Genomic DNA, 19,221 nt, shown 5'->3' with positions numbered 1-19,221 from the left:
CATTCTGACTTATAAAGAAGACCATGCAACGACCCAAGTAAACAAGTCAGTTGAGGGGGCGGGGGAGCAGTGGAGTGAGTGGGAGGGAACGCGCATGGTGGTGTGCGAGCATATGGGGGTGTGAGGAGAAGTGAGGTGGAGCACGCGCTGGGGAAGCTTCAGATGCCTGGCTCGGGGAGCAAATGGGAGCGAGGCTGATGGGTTTGTGCACGCGCATCACATGAACTGGATGTAATCGGCCCTTGTTCAAGAGTTTGTTTCCCCTACTATATGCTCTGATATTAATCCCTGCGGGATATAATAGCTCGACCTAAAAAAATATATATTATTTGGCCGAATCTGGATTTGAGAAATATTCATGCTGTAAATTCCCCTTATAACTTAATTTACTTTGCAAGGTTAAATGTTCTATAGTAAAATGTTTAAATGGTTTCAAATTGTATATAGCGGAAGGGTTTTCTGCAGATCAAAGATGGTTACCATGTGAAGTGAAAAAGGTAAGTGGTAAATGAACATTGCCACCATTCTTACCCCTTTGAGCTATTCTCTTGAGTAGGTGTAGCTGAGAAACATTACTTGACGAAGTCCAGCAGTTATTTATTGTTTATTCATGCTGTTTGGTATTTTATGAATGTTTATAAAGAAATTATTATATGTAGTGAATTGTAGGCAGTTTTCCACAAAGCATGAATGTCTTAATTTTTTGAGTCTGATGATAATGATTTTACTAAAATGATATGCATAACATACTTCTTGGGATTTTCGGCCAGGTCTCTTTATATGTATTTGAGTCATTCATATTTTTTTCCCCCACTACGGCATACAGCATGGGTTGTGGTTCAGTCAATTACAACCATTTTCTGACTTCACTATGAGTCCTGGCGTTCTGCCCTTTCAAAAGGAGCACCTCCACACACAAAGCAGTTCCCTTCAGTGCCGGGGACTAGTATGGCAACTTGTGCTTTTTGACACTAACAAATATGTTTTCTTTTCACCTGGGGCTTTTAGTTTGAGTGGAAACAGCAGGTTCCCCAACAATCACGTTTTGCCAAAATCATGACATAACAAGAAAAGCCTTGAGAAAACAAAAAGGCTGGCAGCCAACACCTGACTTTTTGGCTTTGCTTATGCTTGTTTTTCTTGGTGCATGGCAACAATAGTCCTTTTGTGAGGCGCAACTGTATAGCTCCTGTTGAATTCAGGGGAATGGTAGGCTTAGCTTCCAATGCAGACCATATTTTAGATCTGATCTGATAACTTGTGTGTTCCAACTTGATGCGTTCCTGTTTTGGGTTGCTTAGCACCGAAAGTGCTCTGTTGGTGTCAACTTTCTAGAATTTATGTGATTAGACTTGTACATTAAATCAAATTTGATCTAGCATTTCAGATCATTCAAGCAAATTATAGTAATTTCTATCACTGGAATGCTTTATGCCTTCGGGCATCCAGCTTTCGTGAAAGCCAAAAACAGCACATTAGATGCCTGTAGGTAGAAGCTGGAGCTCTCTTGCTTCTTTCATTTGAAGCCCATCTGGCATTTAGTTCTTTTGTAAAGGATATTTGAAGTTTCTCTCTTTTTTTTAGGAATGAGTTGTACGATTGAAAAAGCCTTGGCTGATGCAAAAGCACTAGTGGAGCGCTTAAGAGATCATGACAGTGCTGCAGAGTTTCTGATTGAACAAACTACAGCACTCAACAAAAGAGTGGAAGCAATGAAACAGGTAGGCGTGTAAATTTTAAATGAATGCATCAAAATTCTGGTGTAGTTTAATGTAAACGCACCTTTCTATCAGGTACATTAGTCATTTGTTTTCTTTGCTCCAAGTCTGTTTTTTGTTTGGTCACTTGGCACTGATTTCGATAATTGCATCAGTTGTTATCCTCGCTCATATACTTGTTTAACTCCAGCTTGAGTGTTGTGTTCCTAGGTGATCGGCGGCACAACCAATTTTAAAACCCCATACATCTCTGATGGCTGAGATGCGAAACTTTAGACAAGTGTTTTTGATAACATCTAAATGTTTACGTTGCCTGTGGTACTAAGCCAAAGCACAATGCAACACAAATTCTGTAATACTGCAGTCTCCTAGTCTTTCCATACTTTCTCCATACGTCAGGAGTCTCCTCTCATAAGCACCACACTGTCAGGGTGTGGGGCTGGGGAGCAAACCTGGCAGACATGCTCCACTAGAGCTCCGTGCGAAGCCCTCTGAATTATCCTGCACTATCCTTCTTTGGGCGTTCTACAATTGAGTGAAGCAGCTGGGTGGGTTGTAGAGAATGAGAAGGTACCCTGGGGCTGCTTGACACTCTCCTCATCTTGAGGTGGGCGAGCCACAGAAAGCTCAAGCCTGAAGCCTGGCTCTCCTCGAGGTCCTGTTGGCAGTCGCGGCCGGCTTGACTCGCGGGTGGGAGGGTTACGTGGGGGCAAGAGGAGTTAATTTTACCTTCGCCAGCCTGGTCTGGTCCTGTGTCGCGGCGACTTTTCTCTGAGTCCTCACAGGAAGCAGGCAGCCTCCTTTCCCTAAGCCAATCACAACGCTGCAATGGCGGCGTTGTGATTGGCTGGTACGCCGACCACACAGTCGTCTATGGGGAGGCCATTTTCTCCATGTAGGCTGCATGCAGCCTACATGAAGAAAAAGGAGAGTGCGTATGACTGGGTTGGTCGGCCCTGGGGCCGACCAAACAGTCAGCGCCCACAACACACATCAAGCCCATCGAGGGCCCCATAACACCTCGGCAGCCGTAGATACAATTCACCAGACCAGGCAGTCAGGCAAAAGCCAGGCACAGGACAGCGCCAGCAATGTGATGTTCGGCATACATGTCAGCCCATGTTTGACTTTCACCGTCACCAGTTCACCCTTTGATTAGCTCTCCATGGCTTGCTAGGAGCTACCAGCACCACTGAAACCACACCGAGGACGCAATGTGGAACACTACAAAACACAAGCAAAACTACATATTCAGTCCCAGCAAGACATTAATGCATGACTCGGGCATATTGGAATATCAGCTAGGATATTCCTAGCATCTAGTATTCCACCCTGGTCATCGTAATAGCAAGACAGTTTTTTTCCCACCCTATGTACTCGCAGGTGAAAGGACAAGAAAGAGAGGCTCTAAGCCTACCGCGCTCACCATGGAAGACAGTCTTCCATGCAGAGACCAGACTAAACCCCAAGAGACCTAGATTGTTCCACAAGAAAAAATACGGTATGTTATCGAAACAGAATGGTAAAAGTACCACTCAAGTTAAGTCCTCATGTGACATCTCAAATTGTTTGACATGTCCATTAATATACCCAGTGTCCCTCAAGAACGCATTTGGCCCTGAAGAAGACCTTAGATACAACCACCACCAAGGTCCACCCCTGAAGGTCAAAACGTGTCTGCGTATTTCACGCAAAGGTGAAGAGCACAAGCGAATAATTAACCGGTGCACTTGAGGCACCACGCAGAGAGCGCAACTCAGGGTGCTAAAACAATCTATTCATTAAAAGCTCTGACCTCAATTGGACCTTACAATAGCATCAGTATACATAAATGTGCGAGGACGCAAGGGTATCTGGTCCCAACAACAAACAAGAGTAGGACACAAGACACTCCAACAAGATCTCTGGTTTAACTTGCAACAAGTTGGAGGAACAAATTACTTGTAAATTTATGTATAATGTAAAAAGACATGTCTTCTTGTCTTGTATGGACCGTTTATGTGTAAATTATGTTGTCATACATTGTCATTCATTGTTCTAATCATTAACCTAAATTAATTATTTGTACGTTGGCACAGTGAAGTATGTCATATAATTCTGTTATAGTAAAGTGTGTAAATCGTCTAAATGCTCATGTAAAAGTATGATACAGAATACATTTTTATGAAAATAAAACAACAAAAAGATAAACATTGAATTAGACAAAGGCTCGGCATAAGAACATTTATTGAAAAAGTTAGGTTGAACTTAGAAATCTGGATACAGGGAACCTTACCTGTTGCAAAAATTACTCTAGAGCAGAGGTATTCAAACTTTTCCAGGTTGAGCCCCCCCAGCTGAATTCCCCCAGATGTTGGGCCCCCCCACCACCCGACCGAAACCTCGGGAATCCGGCACACCACATGATCGACTGCAACGCGCACACCACTGGCCATATCCGGCAAACAATGCTCAACACAACAAGAGTGCCTAGCAAACTGCAGGCCTGTGAGTGGGTGTGGCGAAACGACAGAGGCGTACCACACAGCTCAAAACACAATCCTTCAAGGCAAAGGAAGTCAGCACAACCCTCCCCATCCATGATGTACACCTTGTCATCCACCAACTCCCCCACCATTCATTCCTTCCCTCCATCTGTGCCCCATCCACATCCAAACCCCTTCAACCACTTGCAAACCCATCCACCATCCATCCCTCCATCCATCATCTCACCCATCCATCCACCCCCTCACCCATCCATCCATCATCCATCCATCCCTTCCCCCAATCCATCCCCTCACCAATCCATCCACTCTTCCACCCATCCATCCAACCACTCACCCCTTCACCCAAGCTATCCTCCCACTCATCCATCCACTCCTCCATTCATCCATCCATCCACTCCTCCATTCATCCATCCACTCTTCCATCTATCCACTCACTCACTCACTCATCCATCCAACCACCCACCCTCTCACCCATCCAGCCATCCCCCCACCCACCCATCCATCCACCCAGTCACTCATCCGTCCACCCACTCAACCCCCCACTCATCCATCCACCCACCCATCCATCCCTCCCGCTCTCCGCCCACTCATGCATGCACTCTGTGACCCATCCATCTCCATGCTCCTCTCCTCACCCATCTATGCACACACCTGCCCATCCACTCTGCCAATCATTCATCCATGTCCTCACTCATCCATCCATCCATCCTCCCCCTCTCTCTCCATTCCCCCCTCACCCACCCACCCATCCCTCCATCCACCCTTCACCCATCCACCCACTCATCCACCCACTCATCCATCCACTCATGAATCCATCCATTGACCTCTCACGCACCCCTTAACTCCTCCATCCATCCCCCGTCCATCCACCCTCCTCAATCACACATCCATCCCCACATCCACCCCTTCACTCATCCATCCATCCATTCACCCCTTCACCCATCAATACATCAATACATCCATCCATCACCTCTCTCATCCTTCCACCCACCGACTCGTCCACCATCCACCCCCCCCATCGATCCATCCACCATTTCACTGATCCATCCACCATTTCACTGATCCATCCATCCCAACCATACACACATCCATCCACTCCCATTCATCCCTCCACTCATGCATCCATCCTCTCTCCCACCATCCATCCACCCCTTCACCTATCCATCCATCCTCTCACTCATCCATCCACCCCCCCACCCATACATCCACCATGTCACCCACACATCCACCATTCCACCCATCACTCCACCCATACATCCACCACTCCACCCATACATCTATTCACCCACATGGCAACATAACGGACGTCTGGTGGCCGGCTCCACCCATTATCCCTCGCTCTCCCTCTAGCTGCCTCTGTCTCCCTCGCTCTCCCTCTGTCTCCCTCGCTCTCCCTCTGTCTCCCTCGCTCTCCCTCTGTCTCCCTCGCTCTCCCTCTGTCTCCCTCGCTCTCTCTCACTCTGTCTCCCTCGCTCTCCCTCACTCTGCCTCCCTCGCTCTCCCTCTGTCTGCCTGTCTCCCTCCCTCGCTCTCCCTCTGTCTCCCTCGCTCTCCCTCTGTCTCCCTCGCTCTCCCTCTGTCTCCCTCGCTCTCTCTCTCACTCTGTTTCCCTCCGTCTCCCTCACTCTGCCTACCTCGCTCTCCCTCTGTCTGCCTGTCTCCCTCCCTCGCTCTCCCTCTGTCTGCCTGTCTCCCTCCCTCGCTCTCCCTCTGTCTGCATGTCTCCCTCCCTCGCTCTCCCTCTGTCTGCCTGTCTCCCTCCCTCGCTCTCCCTCTGTCTGCATGTCTCCCTCCCTCACTCTCCCTCGCTCTCCCTGCCTGCCTCAGTCTCCCTCGCGCTGCCTCCCTCTCGCTCTGTCAGCCTCTGTCTCCCTCCCTCGCTCTCCCTCTGTCTGCCTGTCTCCCTCCCTCGCTCTCCCTCTGTCTGCATGTCTCCCTCCCTCACTCTCTCTCGCTCTCCCTGTCTGCCTCAGTCTCCCTCGCGCTGCCTCCCTCGCTCTCGCTCTGTCAGCCTCTGTCTCCCTCCCTCGCTCCCCCTCTGTCTGCCTGTCTCCCTCCCTCGCTCTCCCTCTGTCTATCTGTCTCTGTCTCCTTCCTCCCTCTCCCTCCCTCTTCATCTCACCCTGCCTGTGTGTGCCCGGGCTGACACAGCTTCTGGGCACACACACACTCAGCCAGGCAGCCGCACCCGAGCACTTCACACCTCTTTAAGAGACCATTCGCATGCTAATGAGCTTTGTTCAGCTCTTAGGCCCCTGCAGCCCCACTCTGACGGAAATCGCCCGCCTTCACAGAGAGTCTCTGCATCGCGCTGCACAAAGGGAAGATCGGAGTGGAGCACGCGCCGCCCCTGGGATGGTGCCGCGCCCCCTCAGGGGGGCGCGCCCCACAGTTTGAAGAACCCTGCTCTAGAGTAAGAACAGTTCATTGTTTGAACCAGAGTAGGAAGACTCATGTAGATTCCTACTTAAGAACTAACTATAATTCATGGTCTGGGAGGCATTGCATTGTAGAGACTTTATTTTGAATCCAGCTTTCACAACCCGAACTGAATCACTCCCATTTAGGAGACCCATAACAGTGGGCCAGCAATTCCTCCCCTGTCCTGGAGCAGGACTGCCAGCCCCCCAACCTAACCCTTCTGCTTTTTCGCAGTGCGAGAGGCAGAAACATAAAATGATATTGGTAATACCGTTTTATGTTTCTGCTTCTTGCACTACGAGAAAGCAGTGGGGCGATGCTCCTCCGCCCACATGAAGAGCCGCCCCTGCCTGTTGGAACCTCAAGCCTACAACGAGCCGAGCATTTAAGTAGCTTCATTCTGCCACCCTCCCTCTATACAGTGCCACGTGTTGAGAACTCTCAGGAATCTCAAACTCTTCCTACCTCAATCTGACTTCAAGCAAGTGGTCCAAGCGCTCGTCCTACCGAAGTTGGACTATGGCAGTGCTATATAAAACTTTATAAATAAATAAGAAGGGTGTGCATATTTTACCCAGGCAAGCGGGGCAATTACCATGTAGAAAATGGCACTGGGCCAGCACTGCTTGCGATGTTCTTGTATGGCTGGAAGAACACACCCGGTGGACGGTTTTTGGGGGCAGGGGTAGGGTATAGTGGAAAAAATGATTTCGGCAAAGGATATCATAAAAAAAGACAGCAGGTAAAAAGACAAAAAAGTCGAGTCTGTCCAGAGGAGCAGAGAAGCAAAAAGGAGTAGGACTTAATTTTTTTTTATAACAAGAGCAAATAAATATGCACTGTAGCTTGCAGTTTAAAATGCCACTTCAGTTCAGTGAAGCAATGGCAATGTTCTGTGTTAGATCTGAAGAACACCGATTTTAATCCTGGTGAAATAGTTCAGTTGGCTGAGATTAGGTGTAGTGTGCATGCCACAGATTCCTCTTCCCTTTTCAGAACACTATAGGTAAATGCACCTACTGTGCAAATCAGTGCTTGTGTATCCTGCCGCTCACAGATTCTCATTCTATTGAGATACTACAAGCACCTACTGGCAAGATTTGTGGTAAATCACTTAATCTCACCGTGCCTATAAAAAGAGGTAAAAAGAGGGTTAAAATAAACAGGCATTGGCAAAGCCAATAGGTCTTTGGCTTGCTAAAGATTATTCACCCATGTTGCCCAACAGTGCAGCTATATATATATATATATATTTATATATATATAATTAAATTTTCTTTAAACCATGTAGCACAGCTGCCATCCAGCTGTACAACAACATTCCAAATCTCTTTACTATTTGGATTTATATTTGAAGCCATGTTATACTGCTGCATGGCTGCTGTGCAGCATGGATAAAAGTAAAAAAAAATCAAAATCTCTATTTGTCATTTTCATTTTTCTAGGGCATGCTGTACAGCTATGTGACAGCTGTGTAGCTGCTCTGCAGCATGGCTGAAAGTAAAAAAAAAAATACAAAATGCTCTAACATGGACAGCATTGACTTTGTGATAGCAGAGATAGTATGTACCTGATACTTGTGTCTTAGTACCCAAGGTCTCACTGCCAATAGAGGTCAGGGAGCTTGTGCTATTTTTGCATTCCCTTTTTCTATCACTTGCCAAAATCACATTATCATATTTTTTTGCAAATATGTTGATTCCTTGTACTTACAATCATTACGTTTGATATTTTAAACTTTTTTTTCTTTGAGATATTGTTGATGATCTCGTATAGCCTTGGTAAGAATATCATAATTTTTCTCACTCAAATCCCTAGAATCTATTCTCTCAATTTCCTTTTCCAACTTCTCCATTTCCTCTTTTTTTTAAACACATTTTATTTGTCAAATGACACGCATAGAGCAGGGCTCTGCGATCCAGAGACATCTGCACAATAAACATGAAGCATCATGACTTTGACTTTTCAATATTGAAATCAAGGAGAGATAAAGAGCAATACAGATGTAATAAAAACCACTTGAAAAACCCCCTCCCAACAACCCTCCTCCCCCTTGTCGCACTAACAGCTACCCAAGTAGGGCCTAGCCAAAGATGTTGCACCACAACCACTCGCTACAATATACGATAAAACAAGGTGCACCAGCCGAGTAGAATTAAACTGGGTGAAGGGGCCCTGCCGCATGGACCGGCTCCAGCAACAAACCTTGGTAATCCGCCCATACCTTCCAAATTTTTAGGTTTAAAGTATTTTATTAAGGTATAAAAAACATGGGGAAGGGGATAGGAGGTCAAACGAACATACAGTACAAAAAGCGAGGTTTGCAGCGGTTCAGAAAGAAAGTAGGGAGACAGGAAGCCCCAGAGGGTAACAAGGCATAAGTCTTAAAGCAATAAGGCATCGTGAATGACCCCCTAGTAGACCCCCACTCCCTCAGCAAGGCCGAGCTGAAATAGCGTCCCGCAACACAGCAAAAAAAACACACCATCCCTCCAGCCCCCCAACCCCGGAAAGTTAGGAGAGAGAGAAGCAAAGAAAGAAAAGGAAGAAAACAATACCCCAACATCCCCGTCCGAAGGTCAGCATTAGAAGCATATAACCCCGCCCCCCGCCCCCAGCCCCAGACCCCTAATCCCGCACATTCATTCCGTTGGAGCCGCCGGCGGCGTCAGCCTAAGAAGTCGCAGGCACCGTGGGCATGTGAGCTCGCGAAATTCCGTGGATAGCAGTGCCAAAAAGGGATGCCAGAGTTCTTCAAACTGGTCAACATTCCCAGCCACCGTCAGCGACATCTTTTCCATGCCCAGTACCTGCCAGAGCCTGTGTAACCAACCAGTGATAGAGGGGGCAGTGGGGGTACGCCAGAGCACCAGGATGTTTTGAACCGCGGAGCCCAGCGCAATCGCAATCTGCCTACCCCTGCGGGACTTCAGCGGGTACATCAGGTCATTGGGGAGGCCTAGCAAGACATACGCAGGGAAGCGCGGGAGCTCAATCTCAAAATGCCTGTCCACCTCATCCAAGACCTCTTTCCAATAGGCCGACAGCACCGGGCACTCCCAGAGAATATGCGTGAGGGTACCCTCCTGTCCGCAGCCGCGCCAGCAACCTTTATCGCCGATTTTGCGCATCTCGTAGAGCCGTTCCGGGGTGTAATACCAATAATGGACACCTTAGTAAAGGTCTCCGTCAGCCCAGTGTGGTACGCAGAGTGCCTCGCCCGATACGCAATCCTGTCCCACTCTTTGTGGCTCAAGGTCCTGCCCAATTCCCTGTGCCAGCGCTCCCTCCCTGGGTTATGGTAATGGAACGGCGGGGGTTGGAGAAACTTGTACAAGTCGGTGATAAGCTTGGCATCCGAGGTCCGGGTTACCAGCCATCGCTCATAGGGCGTAATCGAACGGGCAGCGACGTCGCGCACCGGGGGTTGAAGAGCCCAGTGGCGGACTTGCATATAACGCAATCTGTCCCCCTCCGTCAGGCCAAACACCTGTCGGAGCTGCTGGAAGGGGAGTACGCCCTCCGGCCCGTAGATCTGGAAAAGCGCCCTGCAGCCGGCGCTCACCCAGTGGGAAAAGGCCCCCGGTTCCAGGCCCGGAGTGAAGTCTGGATTGCCAGCAATGGGGGTGAACGGCGATGGAAAAGTGGTGAGCTCGCGGAGCTCGCACACCGCGTCCCACACTCTCAGCGGAACCCGGGTGATAAAAGAGGCGTAGAGGTTCGGCGGACGGTGAGCGCGCCGCAGGAACGGGACTTCCTGGAGTGTACGGCCCGCAACTGCCTGGTCTTGAAAGAGCCAGTGCTTGTCTGATTCCCACCGGCTCCACTCCACCAGATACCGAAGTTGTGCCGCCTGGAAGTACTTCCGGTGGTCCGGGACCCCGAGACCCCCCGCCTCCGGGGCAAGCATGGAGAGGACCCGCTTCATCCGAGGCTTACGGCCCTGCCACACAAAGCGGGAGATGTCTGCCTGCGCCTGTCGTATCCAACCTACAGGGGGCTGGAGAGGTAGGGCGCGAAAAAGATACAGGATCTGAGGCAGTATGGTCATCTTCACCGCTGCGATACGGCCCAGCCACGAGAGCAGGCCCTTGTTCCATCGGCCGAGTTCCTCTTTGATCTTTTTGCCCAGAGAGGAATAGTTAGCAGCGACCATTGCAGGCAGGGAAGGCGCAAGCAAGATCCCCAGGTAAGGCACCGTGGAGGAGGACCATTGCAGAGGAAAAAGACGCTGGAGGTCCCGCCTGGTGTCAACAGAGAGGGACACGTCCAGGGCGGCCGACTTAGACATATTCATCTTGAAGCCTGCCACGCGGGCGAAGGTATTCAGTTCCCGGACGCAGGCAGGGAGCGACCGCCTAGGGTCATCCAGGGTCAGCAAGACATCGTCCGCATACAAGCTAACAGTATGCGTGTATTGCCCCATCTTCACTCCGATAGCGTCCGGGTTATCACGAATCCTCTGGGCAAACGGCTCCATATAGAGGGCAAACAGGAGCGGTGAAAGGGGGCAACCCTGTCTCGTGCCGCGCTCAATGGCAAAGCTGCCAGAGCTGTGTCCGTTGACACGCACCGATGCTGACGGCCTCTTATAGCAATTAAAGATCATAGTGCGGAACCTCTCGCCGATCCCTAGTTTCCCAAGAACCAGCTCGAGGTACGGCCAATGAACCCTATCAAAGGCCTTCTCCGCGTCTACCGATAGCAGCATCCGCTCCCCCGGGACGCGTGAGGCCTTTTCTAGCACGTGTGTCACCCTCTTGGTGTTGTCGACCGTCTGCCTACCGGGTACAAAGCCGGCCTGATCCGCCTCCACCAAACCTGGTAGATGTAGACCCAGTCTGGCCGCCAAGATCCCCGTGTACAGCTTGAGGTCCACATTCAGAAGCGAGATGGGCCGATACGAGCCGCACAGAGTCCGGTCCTTTCCCGGTTTCGGGATAACCGACACGGTCGCCGAAAGAAGGTCCGGCGGGATAGCTCCCGGTTCGGAGAAGGAGTTGAATAAGCGAGCCAGGAGAGGCGCGACAGTGGGACAGAAGGTCTTGTAAAACAAGGCCGTATAGCCATCCGGGCCCGGGGCCTTGCCGTGTTTCAGCCGTGCGATAGCGGAGATGACTTCCTCCACGTGTATATCCCTCTCCAGGTGGGCCGCCTGGGCGGGGTCCAAGGCCGGGAGGGTTACTGATTCCAGATAGGCCTCAGCCTCACCCGGTGGGGAGGGCTCTGCCGCGTACAGCGCCTCGTAAAAGGCACGGAAGGAGTCCGCCACCTCCGCGTCACCGGAAACCGGGATTCCATCTGCTCCCACTAGCTCCTTTACGACGTTGCGTTGCTGCGCAGCCCTGAGCCGGTGGGCCAGGAGCTTACCGCATCTATCTCCGCCGGTGTAAAAGGCATGTTTCAGGCGCAACGCCGCATACTCCGCCCGGTCCAGGTCCAACGCAGAGAGAAGTTTCCGCGCTGCCTTCAGCTGCCTCCAAACACGAGGCGCCCCTGTCCGGCGGTGAACCTGCTCAAGTTCCCTGACCTGCGCCGTTAATTCCTCCCTCTTGCGTTGACGCTCCTTGTTCTCCGCCGAGGAGATGGAGATAAACTCCCCTCTGATGACCGCTTTCAAAGCTGCCCACTGCGTTTCCAGGGACGTATCGGGGTTGCTATTGTGAGTCAGGTACTCCTGAATGACCTCCTCCACTCGCTTCACCACCGACTTTTTATGGAGAAGTGTGTCCCGAAGCCGCCACATCCCTCTGGAGGGGGGGGGCCACCGGCCAAGCAAAAACTCCGGAAACCGGCGCATGATCGGACAGGGACAAAACCCCGATGTCAGCCGCCGTGGCGGCTGAACGGAGCGGCCCACTCACCAAGAGGTAATCCAACCGCGAGTAAGTGCGGTGTGCGTGGGAGAAATATGAGTAGTCCCTATCGGCGGGGTGCATTATGCGCCAGAGGTCATGTAGATCCATCTCTGCGATCCGGTCCTGTACCGCTCTAGAAAGCTCCCCCGTCTGCGGAAAGCGCTGGGCCGACCTATCCAAGGTGGAGTCGAAGACCATGTTCAGATCTCCCCCCAAGATGACGGGCGAGGCAGTAACGTCTACCAACACAGATTCCAGGAAGCGATCCTGGTGGTCATTTGGGCTGTATACGGAACCAACCGTAAAGGCTACACCCCCTAGACACATGCGATACACTAGGAGCCTCCCCTTCTGCTCGGCATGTTTATACAGCACCTCACCTCGGAAGGTGCTGGCTAGAAGAATGGCTACCCCTGCAGTCTTAGTCGCAGCCGAGGAAAAGAGTTGCGTGGGGAACTTGGCAGAGCGCAGCCTATGGCAATCTTTAGAGAGTAAATGGGTTTCCTGCAGGAGGCAGATATCCGCCTGCGACCCTTCCAGCAGGGAAAGAATCGCCCTACGCTTCGCAGGGTTGTTCAGACCCTTAACATTAAGGGTCACTACTTTCAGGGGCGGCATCATTCCCAGGGAAGCAAAGCGCTGTGCAGCAAGCTCGGGATCAGTGGAAGGGGCGCGCGGGGCAGGGGTGCAGGGAAGGCCAGAATCGGCTCCGCATATGTTCGGACAGCATCGGACGGGACCCCCCCAACACCAAACCAACTGTGAAATCCCCCCAAAACCAACCCATGGCAACCAGCCAAAACCAAAAACAAGAAAAAACACCCCATAGTCTCAGTCTAGCCCAAATGGGCGAGTCTGCAGAAAACAGTCAAGTGGACGTCCAGCCACACACCTCCAACCACTCCCCCCCAACCCCCAGCCCCAACCCAGCATCGAAGAAGCTAAGAGTTCTCCCCCCGGAGTAAAGTTAGGCCGTCTGGGCCACGCCGTTGGAATCGGGCAAGTTCCTGGCCGCAGTCCTCAGGGCTTCCGCCATATCCGCCCTAATGGTAGGGGAGTCAGGGCGACTTGCCGCCGCCGACGATTGGCGCCTCCTCGATCTCCGTCGGCCCCGCCGCTCGGGGCGCCGCCATGCGGGTGTGGCTCCTTCTTCCTCCGTAGCTGTGAGTCCCAGTACCCCACAGACATCTTGTAAGGAGCGCAGCTGATGTAACACCCCATTCCATCGAAAAATAAGACGGAAGGGGTGACCCCAGGAGTAGGCCGTCTCATGCTCCCGCAGGAAGTCCGTGGCGATGCGGAAAGACCTGCGTTTCTGCAGCGTGATGACGGACAGGTCCTGATAGAGCGCCACGGGTCGTTCTCGAAAGGACAGCGGCTGTTTCCTGCGGGCCTCTGTCATAATGCGCTCCTTTAGGGGGAAATCCGGCAAGAACGCCAGGATATCAGGCGGGGGTGCCGAAGATTGGCGCTGTCGGCCCACCCTGTGTGCTCTGTCTATGCGGATCGGGAAGTCCGCTCCTTCTCCCAAGATGTCGCGGAACAGGTCCTGCAAATAGGCCACTAGGTCCGCACCCTCATCCGCGGACGGAACTCCCCGCACCCGGATATTATTCCGCCTGGATCTGTTCTCAAGGTCCTCCGAGTGGGCCTGGAGCTCGACACACTGCTCCCGTAGGCGGAGGACGTCCTGCTGGAGATGAACTATCTCCTCGTCACGGCGCTGGGCCGCCGTTTCCACAGTGTCGACTCGCTCGCCCAGGCCTTCGATTTCTCTTCGCACTTCACGGACCTCACCCGCCACCTCGGTCTTGAGAGTCTGAAATTCCTCCTTGAGGGAGCTGAATAAGTCCTCCATGAAGGACCTCGTGACAGGTGGTTCGCCCCCGGTGGCGTCCGTTGAGGCCCGGGAGGACCCCGGGGATGGTTGCGCCCTGTCGCGCAGTTGCTGGGCCCTGCCGAGCATGTCCGGCAAAGTGCGATCTCCCCGTGCTGCGCCTCGTCTTCCGGCCATCCTGGTCTCCGCGGTGGTCGAAGCTTAGAGCCGGCCGTTGTAGACGCGTCCAGCCGCTCGTGGGCACCAAGTGTGAAGTCCTCGGCGAGGACAAGGGTAGTGCGTCACAGGCGACAAAATGGCGGCCCGGGTCAGGGCGAGACGACCACCGGGCCAGGCAGGGCGGTCAGCAATGTCCAAGTCGGAGGCTTTCAGCTGTGTGCTCCCAGGGAGGGCAGCAGATGTGTAGGCACCAGGAGAAACCAAGGCGCTCGTATAACCAGGGTGCGGGCGAGGGTCACCAGCATCAGTTCCGCAAAGACAAGATGGCGGGAGGGCGGAACCCAGGATGCCAGCCCAGGCCAGCTAGTCTATGGGCGACCCCCAAATGGCAACGGGTCGGGGAAGTGCGGACCCAGTGTTTCCCAGTACCACCGGCCAATACGCCCGGTCCGGGCTCCGTTCAGGCTTCACCGTTCCACTCCTCCAGGCTCGGGGTCCGCAAGGCGTCACACTCCGACACTCATGGCAGGGGGGTAGATCGTCGTCGCAGGGCAGGGGTCTGTCGTCTAGCGATGGTCCCGGCCACCAGGGCGCCGGCCGGGAAGCTTCCACACTCCGCGGAGTTCGTCTAGTCCGTCCCCCGGGATCTCCAGCTTTCAGCACTTGACTCCGCCGAGGCGCGCGGACAGCGCCGCAATACGCTCCGCCTCCAGGCCCTTCTCTTCGGGGCGACCCAGGCTCCCCTCCTCGGGTCGATCGTTGAACAAACTTTTCAGGGACTTCCCCCGGGGTAACAGAAGTCAAAGTGGTATCAAAACGTGCCCCAAGAACTCCGGCACAGTTCTCTCGCCCGCAGTGCATCCGCGGGGGGAGAGAAGCGCAGGAATCGGGGCTCGAGCTGAGCTGGGCCGGAGGAGCTACGGGAGGAAGCGTCCGCTCACCCCGCCATCTTGGCCACGCCCCCCTTCCAAATTTTTAAATGTTTCTGCGAGCAGCCACGTGCTGTGAGAATGGGGAGTTCCAGTCCCATGCAAAAGTCCAGTCCCCTCTATCACGCCGACACCGAGGGCGGCGCCATGGCCGTACATGCTCTAGCAATGTCTCACTTCTCCAGAGTAAACCCCAGCAACATAACATGGCTTTTGTAAATATTGTCCCCAGTCCCATCCATGACATGTAAACGCATCAATTTCAGGGAGCGTGGTAAGTCCCAGCCCAACACTTCAGAGAGATAAGTCATAACCCCTCTCCAGAACCAAGACAAGGAGAGACCGTGCTAGATTGTATGTATCAGGGTCCCCTCTTCCCGTTCGCATCTAAGACTCACAGGGGAGGCCACCAGTCCCGCTCTCCACAAACGAACCCCTGTACAATAAACCCAGTGCAGATACCTAAACTGGACAATGCGCAAACACACCGCTATGACTGCTCCCGCAGGGAGTCCAAGGCCTATGTTCAGTCTTTCTCATCAAGTGGACAAATATCCCCCTCCCAGGCACCTTTAAGCTTCTGCAGTGTGGGGGAGCAATAAGTCACCAGGGATTGGTAGATCTTAGATATCTTATGGTCCTGAAGGGCACCCATAAATACCTTCGCCTCTATCGGACTGAACTCCGCCAACGGTCCAAGCCCTCCAGACTAGGAGGAAGGGCGTGCCAAAACTGGAGGCATTGGTAAAATTTGAGTTTTCGGCATGTGAAAGTCCATTTTGTAGATCCTGGAAGGACTTCAGGACCGTCCCCCGCATAACATCCCCAAGGTAGAAATGCCAATATTGTCCCATCCATGAATTCCTGACAGGGTAGTCATATGTGGCAACCGGCCATTGTTCCATAAGGGGGTCTCCTGCGTCCGTGTATTCACCTCCCCATCCTCCGCAAGGCCTCTCGCCAAAGCTGGAAAACCACCCGGGACCGCAGCTTTAGGGAATTACGCACCTGTGCAGAGTACAAAATCGTGTGCAGAGAGAGATCCCCCATAAGACTAATTCAAGAGCATAGGCAGGGTCCTCTCTACTCCCATACCACCATTCGTTCAAGACAAGCAAATGTAAGGCCATGTAATATGATAGTTAATCAGAGGTCGCCAGACCACCACAATATGTGGAGAGGAAACATGTCCGTAAAGCGACTCTCGCTGCTCCCCCACCCATAAAAATGGACCCAAGGCAGCATTAACCTGCCTAAACCATCCCGGGGAAATCAGATAAGGGTAATTCTGCAATTGGTACAATAATCGGGGGAGTGAGACCATCTTGAAGATGGCAGACCGGCCATATATAGACAACTGCATATGACACCATGTCTTAAGATCCTCCCGCACACGTTCCCAGATCGGAGCTAGATTACTTTCCCATGCCACAGTAGCCACGTCTGATAAAAATACCACGAGATACTTCATCCCGCCGGTAACCACCCGCACCGACGAAGCCCAGGAGCCAAGACCAGATGTGTCCCAGAGAAGCCAGAGGGTAGACTTGCTGGGGTTCAGGTATAGACCCGACGATTCTCCAAAAACCTGCATAATACGGAGCAGCCGCGGCCTGTTGGGTCGACATCAGTGAGAAAAATAAAATAATGTTGGCGTATAAAGCAATACGATCCGACAATCCGTGCGCCCATTCAAAGCCACTCACTTGCGCATTCATGCGCACCCAGGCGGCCAAAGGTTCAACCGCCACCGCAAACGAGTACGGAGAAAGTGGGCAGCCCTGACGGGTAACCCGTTCAATAGGGAAAGTGTAGGAGATAGAGCCCGCAACACGTACCGATGCAGTAAGATTAGTGTACAGTAGGGACAAGTAGAACAAACAGCGCGGTCCAAGATTCAACCTGGGCAGCAACGCGAAGAAATCCACCTAACTAAGTCCGTCAAATGCCCTTTCCATATCCGCCAGCAGGAGTGCCGCCTATTCATTGAGCCACCGAATGGTCGCCACAGCTACGTGCGCCCACCGAATGTTATGTCTGGTCGCCCTCTGGGGCATAAACCCGGCCTGGTCTGGGTGCACTAATGCAGAAATATGGGACCGCAATCGGTTGGCCAGCGCCTTGGTCAGTTTTTTAGCCTCGACGTTCAGGAGAGAAATGGGACGATATGCGGCATGCTGATCTGGGGGGTCTGCCGGGTTTATGGAACACCACCACCTCCGCGTGCTTCCAGTCCCGGGGAAGACAACCCCGAACCCGGGATTCCTCCACCACCCTAAGGTAATGGGGCCCAAACTGCAAAAAGTAGTTCTTAAAAAATTAACAAGGAAACCCGTCGGGCCCCGGCTCCTTACCCGAGTTAAGCTCTCCTAGAGCTGCTCCTAATTCCTCCTCCGTGAGATCGAGCTCTTCACTCGCCTCATCGGACAGAACTCGTGGCGGGTGGTCATCGATAGCGCCTATCGTGTCTTCATGGAGGTATTCCTTGGGGGCATACAGCTCCGGGAAAAATGCAGAGAAGCTTTCGGCAAAGGCAGAGGAGTCCGTAAGGGGCACTCCATTCGGGCCCACTACTCTAGCAAGGGGTTGGGAATAGAACATCCATTGACACAACCGATGGAGCAGGACGTTAGGACTGGTGCAGGTATCTATGCTTTAATCCCGAATTTTGTACAACAAATAATCAGAAAGACCCCCCGGAAAAATACCTGCCTCCACCACCCTACTAGCAGCCAAAAAAATTGTCTGGGCAGGAGAAGGAATCATGGACCATGGAGAAATATGTGTAACTCTGCACATTACCATGTAGCTGGCGCCAGGGGTCCAGCCAATCGAGCCCAGACATTACCGAGGAAAGCTTTGTGGCCTGGTGAGCAGCCCCCGCCCCCAGGGCCTCCAATGATCCCAGGACTCATCCATCACATCATTCCTGTTGCCCCCAACCACTGACAGGACATCAGGTAGATCAGCCCATAGTGACAGAAGTCGCTTTACCAGGCCCAAGGAGAGCGGAGGGGGGGCATAGACACACCCCAGTACCACTGAATCCTCCCCAACCATGCCCTGTAGGAACAAATATCGCCCCTGTGTGTCTGCCCACGTCTTGATGTGTGTATGGAACTCAGCGGTGAATCAAGATTACCACCCCCGTGACCCCCGCACAAACCCTGAGTGGAACACCTGAGTGTATCCATACCGCTGGAGGCAGAACGCCTTCAACCCCATAAGATGCTTTTCTTGTAACGTAAGTATGTCGGCCAGGGCCCTCTTAGCCTGTTGGAGAATGGCCCCTCGCTTGACTTTATCCAGTACCCCCCCTGACATTCCAGCTTATTTTTATGAGAATCCTGGGAGGCTCCCGGGCGCCATTAGGGAGTTCGGCCATGGAAGACTCCGACAGGAGACCCTAGTGCGAAAGAAAGCATGTAGTGCGTGCATAAAGGAATAATAGTACAGTAGCAAAGTACACCTTGATGACAAAAGCAAGAACAACCCAACTCCCCCGCCCCCCCAAAACTTGAACGATGAAGCATCTGTTGCGGCGGGTGCAGCCCACAGACCCCAACAGGGAGTCCAGGCCCACCTTGACCAATGAATCCCAAGCGTACAGCCCAATGTCAGCGGGCACTCTCTCCGCTAGAAGATCTAACAGAGAAGCCAGCCCTCACTTGAACTCCTTCAATCAGAGCCACAGTGAAAGGTACACAGGACTACGATCTCTCCTTCCATTCAGGAGACCGATGTAGTCTGTTGGGAAGCAGAGCCGGCCTGGGATGATGCACTTCAGGAGCGAGATCAACGGCTGGATCGGGA

General features: G+C 52.5%; 1 protein-coding gene across 1 annotated transcript in view; it reads left to right on the top strand.

Annotated features, from left to right (window-relative positions):
* Window positions 1-19,221, top strand: part of FGFR1OP2 (FGFR1 oncogene partner 2) — a 218,762-nt gene that overhangs the window by 27,998 nt on the left and 171,543 nt on the right. The window contains exon 2 of the mRNA XM_086920213.1: window positions 1,585-1,721. Within this exon, the coding sequence (XP_086776339.1) occupies window positions 1,585-1,721 (137 nt within the window). The remainder of the gene's footprint in view (window positions 1-1,584; window positions 1,722-19,221) is intronic.

This window comes from Lissotriton vulgaris, chromosome 1_1 (assembly GCF_964263255.1).
Source record: "Lissotriton vulgaris chromosome 1_1, aLisVul1.2, whole genome shotgun sequence".
Taxonomy (NCBI): Eukaryota; Metazoa; Chordata; class Amphibia; order Caudata; family Salamandridae; genus Lissotriton; species Lissotriton vulgaris.
This window is presented reverse-complemented; position numbering and strand designations above follow the sequence as displayed.